Source organism: Spea bombifrons, chromosome 4 (genome assembly GCF_027358695.1).
Source record: "Spea bombifrons isolate aSpeBom1 chromosome 4, aSpeBom1.2.pri, whole genome shotgun sequence".
In the NCBI taxonomy this organism is placed as follows: domain Eukaryota; kingdom Metazoa; phylum Chordata; class Amphibia; order Anura; family Pelobatidae; genus Spea; species Spea bombifrons.
This window is the reverse complement of record NC_071090.1, coordinates 98129653-98151433: the sequence shown is the minus strand read 5'-3', so window position 1 is coordinate 98151433 and position 21781 is coordinate 98129653. Positions and strand designations below refer to the sequence as shown.

At 40.3% G+C, this 21781-nt stretch overlaps 1 protein-coding gene across 1 annotated transcript; it reads left to right on the top strand.

Moving 5' to 3' along the window:
- Positions 1-783: 783 nt before the first annotated feature.
- On the top strand, positions 784-21583 carry SNRNP200 (small nuclear ribonucleoprotein U5 subunit 200). The gene is made up of 45 exons (XM_053464641.1): positions 784-921; positions 2259-2422; positions 2665-2836; positions 3061-3253; positions 3739-3794; positions 3893-3991; positions 4089-4241; positions 4636-4735; positions 5280-5416; positions 5503-5586; positions 5872-6045; positions 6129-6266; positions 6458-6613; positions 6708-6878; positions 6976-7169; positions 7354-7477; positions 7856-8005; positions 8092-8202; positions 8637-8768; positions 9104-9292; positions 9484-9681; positions 9795-9947; positions 10600-10680; positions 10779-10862; positions 11379-11485; positions 11567-11685; positions 11873-12027; positions 12467-12656; positions 12822-12995; positions 13117-13277; positions 14843-15070; positions 15348-15539; positions 16067-16245; positions 16324-16475; positions 16652-16760; positions 16855-16963; positions 17071-17260; positions 17799-17963; positions 18043-18164; positions 18818-18961; positions 19167-19343; positions 19619-19779; positions 20239-20320; positions 20441-20533; positions 21116-21583. The coding sequence occupies exons 1-45, from the start codon at positions 877-879 to the stop codon at positions 21257-21259; spliced, it is 6411 nt and encodes a 2136-aa protein (XP_053320616.1). The 5' UTR covers positions 784-876; the 3' UTR covers positions 21260-21583.
- Positions 21584-21781: the final 198 nt, after the last annotated feature.

Genomic DNA, 21781 nt, shown 5'->3' with positions numbered 1-21781 from the left:
TTTGGGACATCTTTGAAGCCAGCCAATTCAATTTACCCCCATCAAACCATATATTGACACTAGAGGGCATTTCAAATGGTGGCATTTTTTTCCCCTTCACTAATTCCTTCACTTAATTTTTTTCCACTTCACTAATTCCAGCACCAGACTCTGCCAATGTTTGTGAAATCATTTATTTTCTGGGTTGTGGTTTTTCGCACTCATTGTACTTCAGGTATAAATTTACAGCTGCTGGTATAAGTCACTTCAAACAACACCCGGGTATGTGTTCAGAAACATCTCAGTACAGCGATACCCATCTGGATGGGTTTGTCTAAAGAAAGACTTTATTGTCCTGAAAAAAACATCATTTGTGTGGGGTCAGTGAATAAGAAATAATAAAATGACAGCTCAAACAACGTACATGAAAACAGGTCTGGTCACGAAGGGGTTAAACTAAATATCTGCAAATTGATTAAAGTGCCCTAAAAGAAATAGATGTAGATTTTCCTGTTGGCAAAGTGTAAGCTGCTTATCAGGTTGTCACCTAAATGTAGTTATAGGGAACGTACAATAATGGCAATGAAAGGGTTAAAATAAATTCATTTTTCCAATGCTTGTATACACATGTTCTAGATACACGTATTATACACTCATGCCAAGCAGACAGGAACATCGGGGAGGACACACAGACGGACACTACCAGACACACAGTCGAAGACCAAGAGGGTATTGTGAATGTTAAAATGCGCCTCCCAATAAAGTTTTAAATCAAGGGGAAAAAAAATAACAGGAAGTGCGTCCGTGAACCGGAAGTGGAAGCTGTAAGGCGGAAGTTTCGTCTTCTGCGCGTTGTTTGCCCCGTGAGTGAAGCGAGTTCGGGCAGCAGACGGCAGGATGGCGGATGTAACAGCCCGTAGCTTGCAGTATGAATACAAAGCGGTGAGTACGAATGGATTATAGCAGGGATTATTAGGTGATAGAATCGTGGCGCGCGGGAACGAGACAAAGCCACGGAGCCGGTGGCTTGGAGGCAAAATGTGCACATACGTGTAATGCTGTGGACATAGGAAGACTGCTTTGTAACTGAGATTTTGCGATTTGCAATTTAAAATGAGGTGATCACCATAACTATGAGTACTTCATGTGTTTAAATATTGGTGCTGGAGGAAAGTTTTTGTATGGCCTTTTGGCTCGCACTTGGTGCAATATCTGACCAGTGTGTTGCTCAAAAAAGCCCACACGAAATAGTGAGTGTTCTATTGCACAATGTATGAATATGAATACTATCTGCAGTAAATCTGACAATGGATAACTGATTTCTTAATAAGGGGCAGTTATCTCATTACATTATACATCATAGGGTTAATGTGCCACCTGTTGGCTGAATAAATTATGACTATGCATGTTTTACATGAATGTGTCTAATTTTCTAACATTCTTTGATTGATAGTTTAGTTTTCTGTGCCCCCTTTTGGGTATTCTGTGCAGAGCAGCGGTAGGTTTGGGGGAAGAAAAATTACAATATAAAAACAATGTCGGTTTTACCGCAGATGACTGCTTTGCTTTTGCCATCTTTCAAAATGTTAGAAATCTAGGAAGAGCTTCTTGCCTTCATAGGCCAATATCTTTGGTATTTTCCTTGAAACTAGAGAAAAAAATAGCACCTGTTTGTTTTTTATGTTTCAACATTTATTATTCTGGATCTGAAAATATAAGAACATATACAACAATCTGTGATTTTATATACATTTTTGATATGCGATAATTGTACCATTGTAACAGGGGTTCTCGGAATATACAAAATCTTTTGTATTCCCATGTTACCAAACGTAAGGTCCATTATTACAAAGGACTTGACTCTGTGACCATCTGGTTGTGCATTATACTCTCGTGATGCCTTTCCATTAAAGAAAGACAGCAAACAAAAATAAACCACTTTAACATCATCAACCTGGCAGCTCCAAGTATATTGTGGTATCAAATCCCCCAACAATTTTTCCTCCCCGGTTTGTCACCTATAGCTGTCTGCAGGGAAGTTTTGCATTTTAGTCTCTGCTTCAGAGGTTGTTCACTATTGGCGTAACTGTTGAAAAACTGTAAGCACTAAAAACACAAAATTTGTTTAGTGTGTTACATGAAGTCACAGTACTTGTATAAGTTAAACCATTCACCAAAACAGGAATGTTTAACTTTTACAAATATTAGGACTATTTGTCATTTAATAGATGTATTATATATATGCACATATGAGTAAATACATTTTTTTCCCTCCGCAGAACTCTAACCTTGTACTTCAAGCCGATCGCTCTCTGATAGACAGGACCCGCAGAGATGAACCCACAGGAGAGGTGTTGTCATTGGTGGGGAAACTGGAAGGCACTCGTATGGGTGACAAAGCACAGAAAACCAAGCCACAGATGCAAGAAGAGAGACGTGCCAAGTGAGTGGGGCCACTTGTGTGTTTAATGCATTGTAGTTGATTTGCTGTAGCTGCTGGTAATTTGAAACCTGTGTGCAGAAAATTACCATTCCAGAAGGAATAAAACATGAAATATGGTTTCGTTTACCTTTATATTTAAGATGAGTAGTGTTACTTTTACCTTAACTGAATTTACAGAAACCTATTGGCTTTCAGGAATTGCTCAGTTTTTTTCTTTTTTTTTTTTTTGTTGTGTACTCCAGGAGGAGAAAGCGAGATGAAGACAGACATGATATTAACAAGATGAAAGGATACACCTTGCTATCAGAGGGCATTGATGAAATGGTTGGAATCATATACAAACCCAAGACCAAGGAGACTCGTGAAACTTACGAAGTGCTCCTCAGCTTTATCCAGGCTGCTCTGGGTGACCAGGTAAAGGTTTTGCGCTTGTATTTTGTGTTATACGCCTTAAAGTGAAGTAATAGAAAAAACTAAAACACATTAAATTTGTTTTGGAAGGGCTGCAGAGATTTTTTGTGATTTAAGGGTTGTGGAGCCTTTAGAAGATCATAATACATATCACATTTTGAAAAATGGAGAGTGATGCATTCAAGCACTCCTTAGTTTGCATTGTATTAACTGACTTGTCCCACCAGCCTCGAGATATCCTGTGTGGAGCAGCTGATGAAGTCCTTGCTGTGCTAAAGAATGACAAACTGCGAGACAAGGAAAGAAGAAGGGAGGTGGATCAGCTCCTGGGGCAGACAGATGATACCCGATACCATGTGCTTGTAAACTTGGGCAAAAAGATCTCAGACTATGGTGGCGATAAAGAAATTCAAAATATGGGTGTGTGATAAATAATCTTTGCATTCCACTCGAATCGCTTAAAGGAGAATGTTTCAGTTGTAAAATGCGATAATTGCATAGGTTTTGCCAGCACCACTATTTCCATGATTTAATGTTTTCAATTAGTATAGTCCTCCTTGAAAACGCCTTTTTCATTGACCTTTATACCTTATGCATATGTCTTTAGATAATTGCATTCCCATAGCCTGATCCGTAATTTATAACTTTTCATTTCTATTATTTGGCTGATAACCTTTTGGCATTGAGAATTTTTAGTGGCTCTATCCTGAGTACATAGTAATTAGTAACCCATTGGGGCCTCACGCCAGCGAGGGCTGTTAAGATGTCTTGAGTGCATGGTAATCAGAGACCTTGCCCATACAAATGTTCCTGTGGTGCTGGAAACCTTACTAGTTGCAACCCTCTGTACGTATTGGCTCTTTAAATCCTTAATATTCTTTTCTGTGAATATTTTTTTTCTGCAGATGATAACATAGATGAAACATATGGAGTCAACGTGCAGTTTGAATCTGATGAAGAGGTTTGTGACCTAGAAATAAGTCCTACAAACTTGCCACACTGCCAGCCTCCTAATTGTGTGCAGTTAATCACTCAGTTTTTTTTTATTTTTTCATTCAGGTAGGGGATGAAGATGTGTATGGAGAAGTACGGGATGATGCATCAGATGATGACATGGAAGGAGATGAAGCTATTGTACAAGGCACACTCTCTGCTAATGTAAGGAAGCATGTCAGCCAGTAATAAGGATCTTTTGCGAAGGCGGTTACCTTGTGTCCGCCAGGATGTTTTTAATGTTTGGTTTTAAATTCTTTAGCTTGTAACATCTGGGGAAATCATGAGTTCCAAGAAGAAAGATCTTCATCCTCGGGATATTGATGCCTTTTGGCTCCAGAGACAACTTAGCAGGTTTTATGATGATGCCATTGTGTCTCAGAAGAAAGCAGACGAAGTCCTGGAGATTTTAAAGGTATGTTTGCCTCTACACAATATGATACAGGTATTTAAGCCTTTCAAGACCATAGGGCTGATCCTTTTACATGCTCAAAGTGACCAAGTGGATCAAAGTAAAACGAGGGGAGAGAATTTCTTGTCACACTGCAAACATCTTTAAATAAATATTTTTAAAAAATATATGCAAACAACAAACAGTAAAGTCCCCACGACTTCATATACAGTTGGCTTTGCATGGGTCAAGATTGTCTGAATCCACTGGCCCAGGTTTTGTGGGTTGTGAATTAAGTTATGTTATCCTACAAAATAATCATTGCTTGTATACATCATCCGTTTTAGGTCACTATTAAAGCTTATTTTCTGTATGAGTATTGTTGTTTGCCTTCTTTATAATCTTTTTATTTCTTTAGACTGCAGGTGATGATCGTGAATGTGAAAACCAGTTGGTTTTGCTACTTGGGTTCAATACATTTGATTTCATTAAAATCCTTCGGCAGCACCGTATGATGAGTAAGTAGTTCCCTCTTTATCTACACGCCTGTTTTTTCCAATCATGTAATTGTTCATGAACATGTGCTCTTATTTCTGATACCCAGGCGTGTTTTGTACGCTGAGTATTTGTAACTGGAAACGGTATACTCAGTTTCCTCAGTTTTAACAAAATATTGTATCTATAATTTCAGCTTTGGGGCTAGTCGTAAAAACCATTTTAGTTTTGTAATTTATTCAAATTGAAGTGTGCATGTGTGCGTAGTGAAGAGGCAGAACATCACAGACGCTTTTAACTTTCATTGTGTGCCTGATGCTATTACCAAGTGGAGATATCACATTCAGATTCTACTTTTTATAAAAATTAGTTGTTTTTTTTTTTTGTTTTTTTTTTACAAGTAGTCTGGGTGTTTGTGACCTTATGCCTTTTTGGGAACACTTACATTTATTCATGGCAAAGTTTTTAATAACTGCCAGCAATTTCGCTTTCGGAATTTACACTTTGCGTTTATAAATAGATCATTCTCTATGGTGTCATGTCAATGCCATGTTTTTGCTTTTCCAGTTCTGTACTGTACTCTTCTGGCAAGTGCCCAGAGTGAAGCTGAAAAAGAAAGGATTATGGATAAAATGGATTCAGACCCTGAGCTGTCAAAGTACCTTTATCAGTTGCAAGAAACTGAAAAAGAGGACCTTATTAGGGTAAATTATGTTTATTAAATGAGCATGACATATTTTCTGAGAGTTGTAGAGTTTTTATTATTAACTCCTGCCTTTTCCAATCCCAGGAGGAGCGCACACGCAGGGAAAGGGTGAGACAGTCTCGAGTGGACACAGATTTGGAGAGCATGGATCTTGAACAGGGAGGAGAGGTGAGAAAATAAGGCTGTTTAATCTTGGGATGTCTAGTTAAGTAAAACTTATTAATTATACACTTGTAATACATTCATGGCCCTAGATTGTCACCATTGTATGGGATCAAGTGAAACAAACACCACAATAAAAAACCGAGGTGTTGCCAGACAATTACCCTAAGGCAAAGCACATCTGTTAAAACAATGTATTATATGAAAAGTTTTGCAGCTTTGAAACAAATCACAGTATTTAAAAAAACGGAAACAAAAATTTTATTTTCGTTGCTTTGTCACCGAAAAAAGGCTTTTACTCCTCGCCAAGCCCTTGATCTGGAGGACTTGGCCTTTGCCCAAGGCAGTCACTTCATGGCCAACAAGCGTTGCCAGCTACCTGATGGTTCCTTTAGGCGCCAGAGGAAAGGATATGAAGAAGTGCATGTGCCTGCATTAAAACCCAAACCTTTTGCTGCTGATGAGGTTAGTGAATATTCTAATTTCCCTCTGTCTTTGGCTGAACTATTTAAATGCAATGCTAAGACCAATTACTTTCTTCCTTTCAGCAACTCGTGGCAGTGGAGAAACTTCCAAAATATGCTCAGGCTGGGTTTGATGGTTTTAAAACACTAAACAGAATCCAAAGCAAACTCTTCAAAACTGCAATGGAGACTGATGAGAACCTACTGCTCTGCGCTCCCACTGTAAGTACATTTTGTGTTAGTTGTGCTCAGTCCGCACTTATGCCCACAGAACCTTTCTCTACTAGCCAGCACAGCCACAAAGCATTACGACGACATGTGAAGCTGTCCATCACAGGCTGGTCTTGTTGCGTGTTTCTTAGGAACCTTTATTCATCTTTTGTATTCTTTGTTTTTGCCCTTTTATTTATTAGGGAGCTGGTAAGACAAACGTAGCTCTGATGTGCATGCTCCGGGAGATTGGAAAACACATCAATGTCGATGGTACAATCAATGTAGACAACTTCAAAATTATTTACGTTGCCCCCATGAGGTCCTTGGTACAGGAGATGGTGGGCAATTTCAGCAAGGTGAGTTATTTCATCACGTCTGTTTGGTAAAACACTTTTAGTACTGTAACTTTTTGATTCACTTTTTCCTTTTCTTCCCTTTTCCCTTGCATAGAGATTGTCTACATATGGGATCAAAGTGTCAGAGTTGACTGGTGATCACCAATTGTGCAAGGAGGAGATTAATGCCACACAGATCATTGTTTGTACTCCAGAGAAGTGGGACATTATAACCCGGAAAGGAGGAGAGAGAACTTACACACAGCTTGTTCGTCTGATCATTCTGGTGAGCATTTATTTGAGTGTTCACTCAGGTGCCTGTCATGATTGTGTGCGTTATCAATGCTTTGTTAACTTTGCATCCACTCTTTTCTGTTGCACAGGATGAGGTCCACCTGTTGCATGATGATAGAGGCCCTGTACTGGAATCATTAGTGGCTCGTGCTATCCGTAACATAGAGATGACACAAGAAGATGTTCGATTGGTGGGTCTCAGTGCCACGCTGCCTAACTATGAGGATGTGGCCACCTTTCTTCGAGTGGACCCTGCCAAGGGACTCTTCTATTTCGACAACAGGTAAATACAGCACCCTGCTTTATTATAGAACTGCACATGTTATTATATGCTCTATAATGAGAAGACTGTCAACCTATTAAACACTATGTACCACAATATAAAAACCTTAAAACACACGCTTTGTTACTGAAACTGCATCTGTATTTTTTCTCTTCACCTCTCTTCTTTCTCTCCTCTGCCCCAGTTTTCGTCCTGTGCCCCTGGAACAGACTTATGTTGGTATCACAGAAAAGAAAGCCATCAAACGCTTCCAAATCATGAATGAAATTGTGTATGAGAAGATCATGGAACATGCTGGGAAGAACCAGGTATGTCGATAGTTTATAGCATAGGATTGTGTGTGTAGTTTTTAAGTGGTCTCCCGGTGTTTGAAAGTTAAATTTAAGGGACTGGGTGCTTTGAGTATGTATATTAACGGACACTAAGTTATGCAAAGTCTAATCTGTGTATGTACACATGGATAGAGAATTAAATATTATGGCTTTTGGGTTCATATAGTGGTTGAGCATTTTTACTCTGCATCGATACTTAATGTGGCTTCAACTAAATGGAAAGCATATTGAATGCAACTGGCCAGCAGTTACTAATTGTAACCTTTAATCTTGCATTTGTTTTGTGTTAAGATGGTTGCTGTATGTATGCAGTGTTTGTGTGCAGCTCTGACAGTTGGCCATTTAATTCTCTAGGTACTAGTATTTGTTCACTCCAGAAAGGAAACTGGCAAGACATCTCGGGCGATCAGAGACATGTGCCTAGAGAAAGACACGCTGGGGCTGTTCCTGCGAGAGGGATCTGCCTCCACTGAGGTGTTGCGTACAGAGGCAGAGCAATGCAAAGTAAGAAGCGTTGGGATCTGTGCTTTAACCTTCCATAGTCCATAAGAGTTGTTGTTTCATACTTGCAAACTTTGCTATTCGTTTAGAATCTAGAACTGAAGGATCTTCTGCCGTATAGTTTTGCTATTCACCACGCTGGAATGAGCCGTGTGGACAGGACTCTGGTGGAGGATCTGTTTGCTGACAAACACATTCAGGTGAGCACACACCTCATGTCCGATTCACTCTATACATGCACAAGATGCGTTTCTATAGCGTGTAAGCAGCACATTTGCTTATCTACTGCAGGGTAGAGCTTCAGTTAGTGATGTGAGATCCACAATGAAATTACCAATGAGAATTGGACATAACACTTGGATTATACTGGAAATTTAATGAGCTAATTAGCCATATAAAAAGCATTAAACTTAGCATTGTCATTCTCGGTGATCAGACCTTGGCAAGAGTGACACCGTGTTGGGGAATTGGATACCAAACAACCTCATTAAAACTGTTGTTTTTAACCTGCAAGGGAAAATTAGGATCCTGTTGGCAGCACAATACTGCCGTATGTGAGCCATAGCAAAATGAAGGTACTGTGATGGGAAGATAAAATGAGCTCTAAATGTTGGATGTACTTTTTGCATTTTAGGTTCTCGTGTCCACTGCCACTCTGGCTTGGGGTGTTAATCTCCCAGCTCACACTGTTATTATCAAAGGCACCCAGGTGTATAGCCCAGAGAAGGGACGCTGGACAGAACTGGGGGCCCTGGATATCCTGCAGGTCAGTATGAATGTTGCCATTATTATTTGTGTTTATGCAGTGCCATCATATTCTGCGGTGGTGTGCAATGGATAAAAGCGCTGATGGGTTAGGAGGAGAAGTCTGGCAGCAGCGTTTTTGATGAATTGTAAGGTGGCAAGGATGTTTTAAACATAAGGGTCTCTGCTCTTTAACATCAAATGTTAAATGTCCTAAGATTCATCTCTCTTTAGACAGTGTAAAGTTCCATCAAACAATCTTCCTCCCAATGCATCAAGAGCGGGAGTTTTTTTTTAGCGTTGCAGGTATGTCATGGCCTTTGATAGATTAGAAAACTTCAATCTTCTTCTTTTCAGATGCTTGGAAGAGCTGGGCGTCCGCAGTACGATACAAAAGGCGAGGGAATCCTCATCACATCTCATGGGGAATTGCAGTATTATCTTTCTCTCCTGAACCAGCAGCTGCCTATTGAGAGTCAAGTGATTGCCAAGCTCCCTGACATGCTCAATGCCGAGGCAGTCCTGGGAAATGTTCAAAACGCAAAGGTATCCAACTACAACATGTTTTGTATGTAGGAAAGACGCATATACGCTATAGGGAGTTAGACTAAACATCTAATCTAGAGTTGAGTACATTTAGAAAGGCATGTGAAATCTAACTAAGGAAATTACTTGTTTATAGATGCTGGCTAGTAAGAAGGCTAACACGGTACTTAACGCTTTTCTTTGCACTGTAGGATGCGGTGAACTGGCTGGGTTACACCTACTTATACATCCGAATGTTACGGTCACCCACCTTGTATGGTATTTCCCATGATGACCTCAAATCCGACCCATTGCTGGAGCACAGGCGCCTGGACCTCATTCACACAGCAGCCCTCATGCTAGACAAGAATAACTTGCTTAAATATGACAAGAAGACCGGAAACTTCCAGGTACGAGGCAACCCAACACCTTTAGCCGTTCTCGACCTGTGATGCCATTTTTATTAAAACGCATTAGGCATGTCGTTTAGTAAGGTTTATTGCATACAATCATTTTTTTTTAGGTGACAGAGTTGGGACGCATCGCCAGTCATTACTATATCACCAATGAGTCAGTGCAGACCTACAATCAGCTACTGAAGCCAACACTCAGTGAGATCGAGATGTTCCGGGTGTTCTCTCTGTCCTCAGAGTTCAAGAACATCACAGTCCGAGAGGTGAGTTGAACCCAGGGGTTCTGTGAGCTGCGGTGAAAACTCATTGCTGCTACCACAGCTTACTACCACCAACAATCCTTTCAACTAGCAGAAATGTGCAGTCATAACATGAGGTAGAGTTAGAACAATCAACGTAAAATGATGCACACTAGAATTTTTTTTTTTTGTACATTATTGTCCATCTTGTGTTCTTATGAATAGGCGTTGCATATATGCAGATACATGCTAACCGATAATTGCATGCTGAATTATTTGTACACCGATGTAAAAGGTTGCAGTTTTTATGGGATCCAAGTTACTGACCTAAGCTAACAAACAGTATATCCTCAATTCAACGGTGGGATGTGCAGACAGCGGGAATGTTTCAAAGGAGAGGAAATTCTAGTCAAGAGGTCGTTACCTAAAACTTAGAGGTTCTGTAGCTTAGATGTAACATAAAAAAAGTTTTAATTTACTGAAGGAGAACAGCCTCCCAGCTAAAGTGGTAGAGGCTAGTACAGTGAGAGAATTCAAACATACATGAGATTATGGCGTTCCTTAATCTAAGACAAAACCAAGGATTGATTTAAATGTGAGGATTAGATTTGATGGACCGAATGGTTCTTATGTGCTGCCAAATTCTACAGCGAAATTCTGTTTGTTTATCATACAGGAGGAAAAACTGGAACTACAAAAGCTCCTAGAGAGAGTTCCAATCCCTGTGAAGGAGAGTATAGAGGAGCCAAGCGCTAAGGTGAGACTTTATTTAATAATCTATAGGCGGTGAAGTAGTTATAGTGTCAGCAATAGATATTATTATGAGACTGACCACTGCTCCTTCGCTCCCTTCAGATCAACGTCCTACTCCAAGCCTTCATCTCTCAACTAAAACTTGAAGGGTTTGCTTTGATGGCCGACATGGTGTATGTTACTCAGGTACTGTTACCGCTGGTTTTATAAATGACATGATTAAAGGTTTATTCATTGAACAAATTGTGCGTTTTCCATATTGTATACTGGGCAACAAGAGCAATAACTGGGGACTCTAGACTATGACTTAGCTGCTATTTTTTAACCTTAATCTATTTACATAAAATGTAGGCCAGTGGCTGGAACAATAAAGAAAAAGTAACACGCTGGGTGAGGTTGTTTGAAAATGCTATTGTTCGAATTCAGTAGGGCATGGATTGACTTTGGGTTATATACTCAATTACTCACCAACTGTTATTGTACGTTTAGATTGTAGTTTATAGGCTTAAACACTCTTCAAGGACTTTTCGGTGGGTTACCTGGCAGAGAAGACCTTTAAGCCTAGAGGAGCCATAGAGATTTACCACTTGAGTAGTCCTAAAATACCCAGATTAACAAAACAGTCACAAAGGTGTTCCCTGTGTTTTTTTGTTTTAAATATTACTTGCTCTCCTATTTAAATCCGCCTCCTAATTTTCGCAGTCTGCCGGACGTCTCATGCGAGCCATATTTGAAATAGTCTTGAACAGAGGATGGGCTCAACTCACAGACAAGACACTGAACCTCTGCAAAATGATAGACAAGAGAATGTAAGAACCACGCAATCCGCTGTCTGTCTCCATCCTCCGGTGCATTTTGTATGATGATCAGATGCATTTTTGTTGTTCCAGGTGGCAGTCCATGTGTCCGCTGCGTCAGTTTAAGAAGCTCCCAGAGGAAGTGGTAAAGAAGATTGAGAAGAAGAATTTTCCCTTTGAGCGCCTGTATGACTTGAACCACAATGAGATAGGTAAATGACCCAGATTTTGTTTTCCATGTGCAAAAGGCATCATGCTTATGTCGGACATCTTCCTTTGAGCGCTCACTCACCTTTCTGCTGCATTGCCCCCTTTTTTATGTCTGTTTCCTCTGCCGTATTTTCTGTTTTACTGAGTATGGTGCTAATTAGTTTTGTTTTCTTTGCTTCTTTCTGAAAGGTGAACTTATCCGCATGCCAAAAATGGGCAAAACCATTCACAAGTATGTGCACTTGTTTCCCAAGCTGGACCTCTCTGTGCACCTGCAGCCTATCACACGTTCCACGCTCAAAGTGGAGCTCACGATAACCCCGGACTTCCAGTGGGATGAGAAGGTGAGACGTTGCATTTTATTTATTTATTAAATAACCCTTATTCTGTTGTTCAGCCCTGAATGTTTTAGTTTCTTCCTCATCCTGCAAATCCCTTGGTGTCAGTTGTTTCAATTGGTTCAATGTTAGGGTGTACCATGTTATTTTCAGGATGATTAAATCAAGTTTGGTACATTTGAAGTACAGATGGCGCTCGCTGGTAACGGTGCCCGTGAGATACTAGTGACTTTACTTCCTCAGAAATCTCTTTGGGGTGGAACAGCTTATTCTACAAAACAAAATACCTTCATATATATTGTCAGAAGTGGTAATTGTTTCCTTCATACTAATTGAATTTATCCGCAATGACCCTAACTTAATTGTTAACATTACCAGTAACTATGTAATATATGTGAATGTGTCCATGTAGTTTGAGTCTCATTAAACGGCGTGCTTTCCTCAGGTTCATGGCTCCTCTGAAGCTTTCTGGATCTTGGTGGAAGACGTGGACAGTGAAGTCATCCTGCACCACGAGTACTTTCTCCTGAAGGCAAAATACGCACAAGATGAGCACCTTGTAACGTTCTTTGTTCCCGTCTTTGAGCCTTTGCCTCCGCAGTACTTCATTCGAGTCGTGTCCGATCGCTGGCTGTGTAAGTGGATAATCTAACTCTGCCAGTCTCTAGTCTGCAACTCCTTTTAGAGTATTACATATTCCTCGACGAGATGGAGAATTGCATTAAATGCATTGAAATACAGTAATATGCATGTTACAAAGCATCTGAGGAATAATTGCTCTCAATTGCTTTGTTTTTCAGCCTGCGAGACGCAACTGCCGGTCTCTTTCCGCCACTTGATACTGCCGGAAAAGTACCCGCCACCCACGGAGCTGCTGGACCTGCAACCCCTGCCCGTGTCTGCCCTGAGAAACAGTTCCTTCGAGAGCTTGTACCAGGACAAATTCCCTTTCTTTAACCCTATCCAGACCCAAGGTGCGTTACTTGGCGCCTTATAAAATAAAACGTGTATACAATTTCTCCCTATGCTGTGCCAGAGATCCATATCCTCACCTTGTTGTCGTGAGTTAACACTTTGCCTTCTCCTTCTCTCCAGTCTTTAACACCGTGTACAATAGCGATGACAATGTTTTCGTGGGAGCTCCCACTGGAAGCGGAAAGACCATTTGTGCCGAGTTTGCTATCCTAAGAATGTTACTGCAGAACTCTGAGGGACGCTGCGTCTATATAACACCTATGGAGGCCCTGGCAGAGCAGGTATACACTCAATATGCAGTTTAATGTACTGGAAATACGTTTATTTGTAGTGAGAAATCTCTCACCGGTCACTGAAATCTCTTTGCGGTAGAACAGCCTATCCCACAAACTACTGTAATTTCTATTATCTTCAGCAGTATCTGTCAGTGATCTTTCAAGTGACAGTTGTTTCCTTCATACTAACTTAACGCATGCTTCTATGATTTTGTGTTGGTTTAAACTTTGATTTTCTTAACAGACTTTTCTACATCTACTATTCAAGTCCCTTATACAGCAGTTTCCATGCTTCTGCTCTTGTTACCTTGATAAACGTTATGGCAGTTGTGGTCAAACTATAGAACAGTTCTAGATGTCCTTCTTCCTATATGCCAATTAGATCAAACAGACCATACAGTGCCTATGCTGCATTCACCCATTCGGCAATGTTACCTTTGCCCTAGGCCTACTGTCACATATAGCATGTTTTATAGAGAATCATGTCATATATATATATATATATATATATATATATATATATATCTCCAAATAACTAATGTGAATGTATGCATGTAGTATGAGAACTAGTGAAGCTCATTGCTAATGGCTATGCCCAGTGTCCTGACTACAAGAAATGTGTTTTATGCTCTACTAGTTTAATTTTGTTTTGCAATTCCCCCTTTGTCATATTGGATCATTCTTTTGATTTAACTTTTAATATTTCTTTTTTATTTTTCCCATCAAATTATCCTGACATTTTCTCTGAGCCCACTCCTTTCCCTCTTTGAAAGTACACAGCAGAGTTTGTTCTTTGCAAAATGCCTCCTACCTTCTTCTGAATGCTGAGAACTTTGTTTCTCTAATGCTTTCTTCCCCACTGGAGATCTGGCATGATGTTTGGCAATCATTACCAGTCTTACTTGAAGCAGTTAAGAGTTTTTTTTCCTGCATAATTTCTATTTGTTTGAGTTGTTCTAAGAAAGCAGTACACCGTTAATATATCCTCCCACACCTCCTCTCCATCAATCTCATTATCCCATTACATACTTTTTTGTGCTTTCATTAGCTGTAACAACTGCCTGTAAAATGTGAGCTGTGATTCATTTATGTAAATATATTCTCATAATAGATGACAGCCTCACGCTTTGTTTTGTTTTCCCTTTTCAAGAAAGGACATTCTGGTTCTATAGCTAAATATATGTATATATACTGTGCGTGGAACTAAAATCTAGCCATGTTCACGCCTCTAAAAGCCCCATCGTTGATAATTGTTGAGGGGGGGGGTTTAAAAGGGTCCCGGTAAGGCATAGGTGGGCATGATTAACACTGCAGGGTATATTGGGCTATCGCCTTCTATCAACGTGCAGGTCGAGTTAATCGGCCCATGCCCAATTACAGATAAAGCGAATGACATTCGGTGTACAATTAATACCGCCATTGGTATTAAAAGAGAATCCATCCCCTAAGCAAAATTGGGGGAATATGAGTTAAAAATGCTGCTCTGTTACTTTTGTTTTTTTATTCCACATTGGGCTGATTTTCTGCTTATTTACGGATGTGTTTTCTTGCGTGTTCTCTTCCAACGCCAGGTTTTCATGGACTGGTTTGAGAAGTTCCAGGAGAGGCTGTACAAGAAAGTTGTTTTGCTGACTGGCGAGACCAGCACAGACTTGAAGCTGCTGGGCAAGGGGAATATTATCATCAGTACGCCGGAGAAATGGGACATCTTATCACGCCGGTGGAAGCAGCGCAAGAATGTGCAGAACGTCAGTCTGTTCATTGTCGACGAGACTCACCTTATAGGTGGAGCCAATGGGGTAAGAGCGTCCAAAGAAGCCGTGGCTCTCCTTTTGGGCTTTTATATATTCATTTACTTGCTGTTCAGTCTTGATGTTAAAGGACCATAGACATTTGTTAAAGACTTTATTTTTTTATTTAAGGTTTAATATTCCAGAACAGAGGTGTAACCAAGTGTTAATCGACCTCTGTAGAGAGAGGCCTCCATGTTATCTAGAATTTATACCTAATGTAATAAGTGTAGTAGAAACAATATCAGTTGTTGATGTTCTCTTATGGTCTTTTGTTTCATTGCAGCCCGTGTTGGAGGTGATCTGCTCTCGAATGCGCTACATCTCTTCTCAGATTGAGAGGCCAATCCGAATTGTGGCCCTCAGCTCCTCCCTCTCCAATGCAAAGGATGTGGCTCATTGGCTGGGCTGCAGTGCCACTGCTACATTCAATTTCCACCCCAACGTGAGGCCTGTTCCGCTAGAGCTGCACATACAGGTAGGTTTTTATGTGTGTTTGCATGTGCTGATCTTCCAGGATTTAGGTAGCTTGAAGCACATTGGGTGTAAATTTTATATATATATATATATATATATATATATATATATATATATATATATATATATATATATATATATATAATATATAATTTTTTTTGTTTGTTTTTTTGCTTAAGAGATACATTTTACCAAAAACATTAGCCCAATGCTAATGTTTTTGGTAAAATGTATCTCTTAAGGAAAAGGCAAACTATCCAAAAACAGGAAAAGTCCAGGGGTGCCAGCCAGCATTGGCTTGGTCACAGTGCATGAATGTCACAGTGCATGAAAAATAAATGAAAATTACACTCTGGAGAAAGGAGGCATTATATGATTGCCTGTCTAGCATTATGTGCCCTCCATAAATAAAGTGCACTGCATTTTTAAAACAAAATAATTCATTTTTTTCAAGTAGGCCGTCATCTTTTAAAATGGTCTAGACAAGTGACACAAAGTTCTTAAACACGTTTGCTCTCTCAATCCTAGGGCTTCAATATCAGTCATACACAGACCAGGCTACTCTCTATGGCGAAGCCGGTATACCATGCTATCGTGAAGCACTCACCCAAGAAACCAGTTATTGTCTTTGTTCCATCTCGGAAACAGACGAGGCTTACGGCCATTGACATACTCACTACTTGTGCATCCGACGTTCAACAGCAGAGGTAGGTGGAAGGTGAGCTGTGAGTTTTGAGGTAGTTTTACGGTTGTTCAGGAATGACATTATTGGTTTCCTTTCACAGGTTTCTGCACTGCACAGAGAAGGATCTGACTCCATATTTAGAAAAGTTAAGCGATGGCACTCTGAAGGAGACACTTCTGAATGGAGTGGGTTATCTACACGAAGGGCTTTCCTCCCTTGAGAGACGCATAGTGGAACAGCTCTTCAGTACAGGTAAGCGCTAGCAGCCGCGTCTCTGCTCAATCTTAATGTTCTTATAATTGTTTGCTTAATCTGAACGTTAGGCGTATTCTGTGCTCTCTGATATCTGGCTTTGAGAAGAATCTAAGGAAAACATTGACACTGTTTTGTATCATCATAGTTGTCATCTTATTTTATTTTTCCGACAGGTGCTGTGCAGGTGATTGTGGCTTCTCGCAGCCTCTGCTGGGGTCTGAACATTGCTGCTCACTTGGTAATCATCATGGACACACAGTATTATAACGGCAAGATTCACGCGTAAGTATTGCGGGCCTTGGAACATTTTTATTTTTGTATAATGATAAAATATACGATAATATATGAAATCTAATAATTCTCTCGCTCTTTACAGGTATGTGGACTATCCCATATATGATGTCCTCCAGATGGTAGGCTATGCAAACCGTCCACTGCAAGATGACGAGGGTCGCTGTGTCATTATGTGTCAAGGATCAAAGAAGGTGAGGAAGATGTTTCTTACCAATTCATCATTGTTTTTTTTTGGGGGGGGGTATTTTTTTAATACAATGCTAATGTATCTTGCTTGGATATCTGTTTACCTTCACAGGATTTCTTCAAAAAGTTCCTTTATGAACCGCTGCCTGTAGAATCTCATCTGGACCATTGCATGCATGACCACTTTAACGCCGAGATTGTTACCAAGACCATTGAGAACAAGCAAGACGCAGTGGATTACTTGACCTGGACGTTCCTCTACAGACGTATGACCCAGAACCCCAACTATTACAATCTACAGGGTGAGAAGTGTTCCTTGATGTTTCTGTATTTTAGAAATATGCGCGTTGAGGTGTGAGCTGGAGATGGTTGAGCGTAAAATAATACAAAGCCCATGTTCACAGTTTAAAAGAGCACCAATCACCCCACTTGCCTTTCTAGCGTGTTTGTGAAGGTTTTGTCCAACATTAACAGAGCTGACAATTTAGTAACTAAACGTAAAGCTCCTGTTAGCAGCATCATCTGCTTTTTCTGTGAGAAAAACCAATAGCTGAGGGTAGATCTTACACAGAGGCCTAGTGGTCCTTTACCATGACACACACAATGTATAGATAAAGCCACTTGTTTTGTTCTGCCTTGTCTTCGCTGTCTTTACTTCTTTAATGCATCTTTAAACCTTTTTGTTCTGATTCACTGATTGTTTTGATACTTAAAAAATACAGCTCATCATTCCTCCTACTGTGTTTTTCTGTGGATTTGTTTTTTTGTACTTTCTCGTCTTTCATTTACTTTTTCCTGTTTGGAAATTTGGTTCTCAATCTCTTTGGCTTTTTTTTCCAGGGGTCTCTCACAGACACTTGTCAGATCATCTGTCTGAAGTTGTTGAGCAGACTCTAAGTGACCTGGAGCAGTCTAAGTGTATCAGCATAGAGGACGAGATGGACGTTGCGCCGCTCAATCTGGGAATGATTGCTGCCTATTACTACATCAACTATACCACCATAGGTGAGCATTTGGCCTTCTTTTCACTTGCAGCTGCCCTCGTTTATTTCTCTCTGTTAATCCTCGTCTTCCTTCCCCCCAGAGCTCTTCAGTATGTCTCTTAACGCCAAGACAAAGGTCCGGGGTCTGATAGAAATCATCTCTAATGCGGCAGAGTACGAGAGCATTCCTATCCGGCACAGAGAGGACAGCCTCCTCCGACAGGTAAGACTGATGTGCTTTCCTGCTTTTCTCCTTGGTATTCATGCTAAACATTCTGCTTTTAATTCATTGATTATCAGAAACAAGACTAGAGAAGATCATAAATATGCATCGCCAACTGTGCAAGCATTCTACTTTTTCAGGGGAATTTGAATCTCTTAGACCTTTTGACAGGCTTTGCACTCTTTTCTCTACCATAATCTTCTGCTGCATGGTTTTCTATAATATGATTTGTTCTGGCATCTTTTCTTTCCTTCTGCAAGCATTCTGTCCCATCCCTTCTTTACTGCTTGATTTTTGTACATTCCTATGTATTTATTTAAAAAACATTCTGATGCATGCTATTAAAGTCTATGCAGGTACTGCTGGAATACGCTTTTTGCGTTCATAAATGACATAATTTAGATTGTGAAAGACAATATAAGAATTATACCATAATACAAACTACTGCAAGGAATTAAAGGTCCTAAAATAAAACATTAAGAGTATTTAATAAGACAAAGGATGCTATGCATTTTCAAGAATAGCAAAATATTGTTCGTGAATGCGAGCAGATCAGTAACATACTAAGCTTCTGAAACACTTTGTAATTTTATTTTTATGAAAGTTCTGAAATATAAACTTATTCCATTAAAATTTGTTTGTCTTTGTTCCAGCTGGCACAGAAGGTACCTCACAAGCTTACCAACCCCAAGTTCAATGACCCGCATGTGAAGACCAATCTGCTTCTTCAGGCTCATCTGTCGCGCATGCAGCTTAGCGCAGAACTTCAGTCTGACACAGAGGAGATCCTCGGCAAGGTGAGGACTGCGCAAGAGAACTTTAAACTGTAGTGAATCGGTACATTGATACATTGCACTGCTGCGCTATAATCTTACATAGAGCAATTACCAGTCATCAAGGCACATTCCATTACACATGATGGCGTTGATGAGCTGTTTCATTAATTGGTAAATATAGCAAGTGCTGTGGTTCACTGCTAATAATAATGTATTTTCCCATTAGGCCATTCGACTCATCCAAGCGTGTGTGGATGTCCTGTCCAGTAATGGCTGGCTTAGCCCCGCGCTGGCTGCTATGGAGCTGGCGCAGATGGTGACACAGGCTATGTGGTCCAAGGACTCCTATCTGAAACAGCTGCCTCACTTCAGCTCTGAACACATTAAGAGATGCACGGACAAGGTAACGCTCTATTCCATATGGCCGCTGTAAAGCAATTGACCGCATAATACGGTAAAATGGGTGCATGCGTTGGAATATATAAATGTTCCACATACCCAGCTCTTTCACTAATTACCTGTTTTCTTTACCAAACATCTTTCGGTGAAAACCATTTTGTCCATTTTGAGATAACTTGTTGTTTAATGGGATAAACACTGGATGTAATATGTGACCAATGATAATGTTGGCGGCCACTGTGCCTGAACTAACTTGAGCCCTGTCTTTATACTTTCCAGGGAGTGGAGAGCGTCTTCGATATTATGGAAATGGAGGATGATGAGCGCACAGAGCTGCTGCAGCTCGGCGATATGCAGATGGCCGACGTGGCGCGGTTCTGTAACCGCTACCCCAACATTGAGCTGTCTTATGAAGTGGCAGACAAGGACTGTATCAGGAGGTAAGAGGACGAGCGAGAACATGTTTGAGTTTCTTGACCGTATCTGTAGGATCAGCTACGTATAGAAATACAAATAGATTGTCAGCCAATACTGATAAATGCTGGAAAGCTTCATTACATGCAGCTTTTATTTCCTCAGTTTTAGAGCACTTAACCTTTCTTTTTCTGATGGCATCTGCCCCAAAGTTTGTTTCAGTTATTTTTCAAAGGGTTAAACAAAATCCTCAGGATTGTAAGGTTGCGTGCCGGGCTCGCTCCTAATATATCGGTTTCTCTTAGTCTGTCATTTCTCGTCTTGTCAGACCCCTTGAATATATGTATTGTATTAAGCGCTGCGTAGATTGTTGGTGCTATATAAATATAATAATAATATGGATCCTCGATAGCTCTGGACTGCAGACAGGTCCGTGTAACGTGGGTGAGGCCAGGTGTCTAATTCTGCTTGTATTTCTGTCTCAGTGGTGGAGCTGTTGTGGTTCTCGTGCAGCTGGAGAGAGAAGAGGAAGTTACGGGACCCGTCATCGCTCCCCTTTTCCCCCAGGTATGTCGAGCGCCGTGTATCTTTCATATTAATATTTCCGATAGCTTCATTCTGTGTTGAAACAGCAAGAAATGTACGATAAAAAAAAGACGCTTACACAAATCTGTTCTTTGTCCACAGAAACGTGAGGAAGGCTGGTGGGTTGTGATTGGAGATGCCAAGTCTAACAGCTTGATTTCCATCAAGAGGCTGACTTTGCAGCAGAAAGCCAAGGTATTTAGCTTCTATTGGGAAGGTTCAGTGGAATCGGCTATGTGCCTTCCCCTGTTGCGTATTAAATGGCAGAAAGAAACCAACTTTGCCGCTCTAGTCTGACCTTTTTAAATGATCAACTTATTAACTGTTAAGCATAGTTTTATGCACATTGCAAACTTTCCTAAATTAAGTCACTGTTTGCCTGTGCCACTTCCATTTGAAAGCTGTTCCGGGCATCTGCTACCCTTTATACTATAATTATTTGCAGCTCTGACAGTTTTCTTCTATACGTATGAAAACTTATATTTATAAATTTCTTTTTTTGCTTTTAAGACCTTTTCTTTCAGACCCGTTTGTAGGATAATTTGTTACATAAGTAATAAAGGATATTTTTAAGTGACTTCTTTTTGCTGAAGCATTAATATGCAGCTAAATGTTCTCTATCTTTTAAATATATTGATATTTGCACTCAATGGGAGTATAAGAAAAATGAATTGATAATGCTTGGGGCAGCAGGGTCCCTTCTGAAAGAGATCAGGTACTGTATCTGTAAAGATTTATTCTTTATTAACATCAAATCCACTTATTCTCATCTTACAGGTAAAGCTGGATTTTGTGGCACCTGCTACAGGAGGCCACAACTACACCCTTTATTTCATGAGCGATGCTTATATGGGCTGCGACCAAGAGTATAAGTTCAGCGTGGACGTGAAGGAGGCCGAGAGCGACAGCGATTCCGATTAGAAGAAATGTTCAGACATCCTGGTGAAGGAGACGTTAGCCTGCGTCATAAGCATACATGCGTCGGGGAGGCTAATCTCTTATTGACTAGTCTCTTGGATATTAGTTATGACAAGATTTTAGTCCAGCTTTTTTTTCTCCTTCCTTTATTTTCGTTGGTCGCTGTATATATAGTGCCTATCTGGTATATATCTGACCTACGGGTGAGGTAGATTGCGCATGTATCTGGGACACATCAGAAGCACTGTGGGTTCTTCGTCAAATGAATAAAGCACATGGTCATATTGTTCGTTTCTTGTTCCCAAAATAAACATTTGTTTTTTGTAATTTATCTTGTGTTTTGTTTTTAATTATGACAAATGTCTAATGTTCTAGTCACGTGGGAAAGTAATCTCATCCTGGGGTTGCAGCATTGTAAATTCCTTACAGGGACTGAGTCTTGGGTAGTTGGTAGAGGAGCCAACAAGTAAGGAGGCTGTTTTTGGATTTAGTATTTACAAACTGAGACTTGATTTTGGATGGCAT

What these genes read in the sequence shown, in the direction of transcription:
- SNRNP200 (XM_053464641.1), top strand. Translation starts at nt 877, where the DNA reads ATGGCGGATGTAACAGCCCGTAGCTTGCAGTATGAATACAAAGCG. An exon ending in CAGAGGCAGAGCAATGCAAA is followed by an intron (nt 8,006 to 8,091) that starts GTAAGAAGCGTT and finishes CTATTCGTTTAG; the next exon opens with AATCTAGAACTGAAGGATCT. An exon ending in ACTTCCAGTGGGATGAGAAG is followed by an intron (nt 12,028 to 12,466) that starts GTGAGACGTTGC and finishes TGCTTTCCTCAG; the next exon opens with GTTCATGGCTCCTCTGAAGC.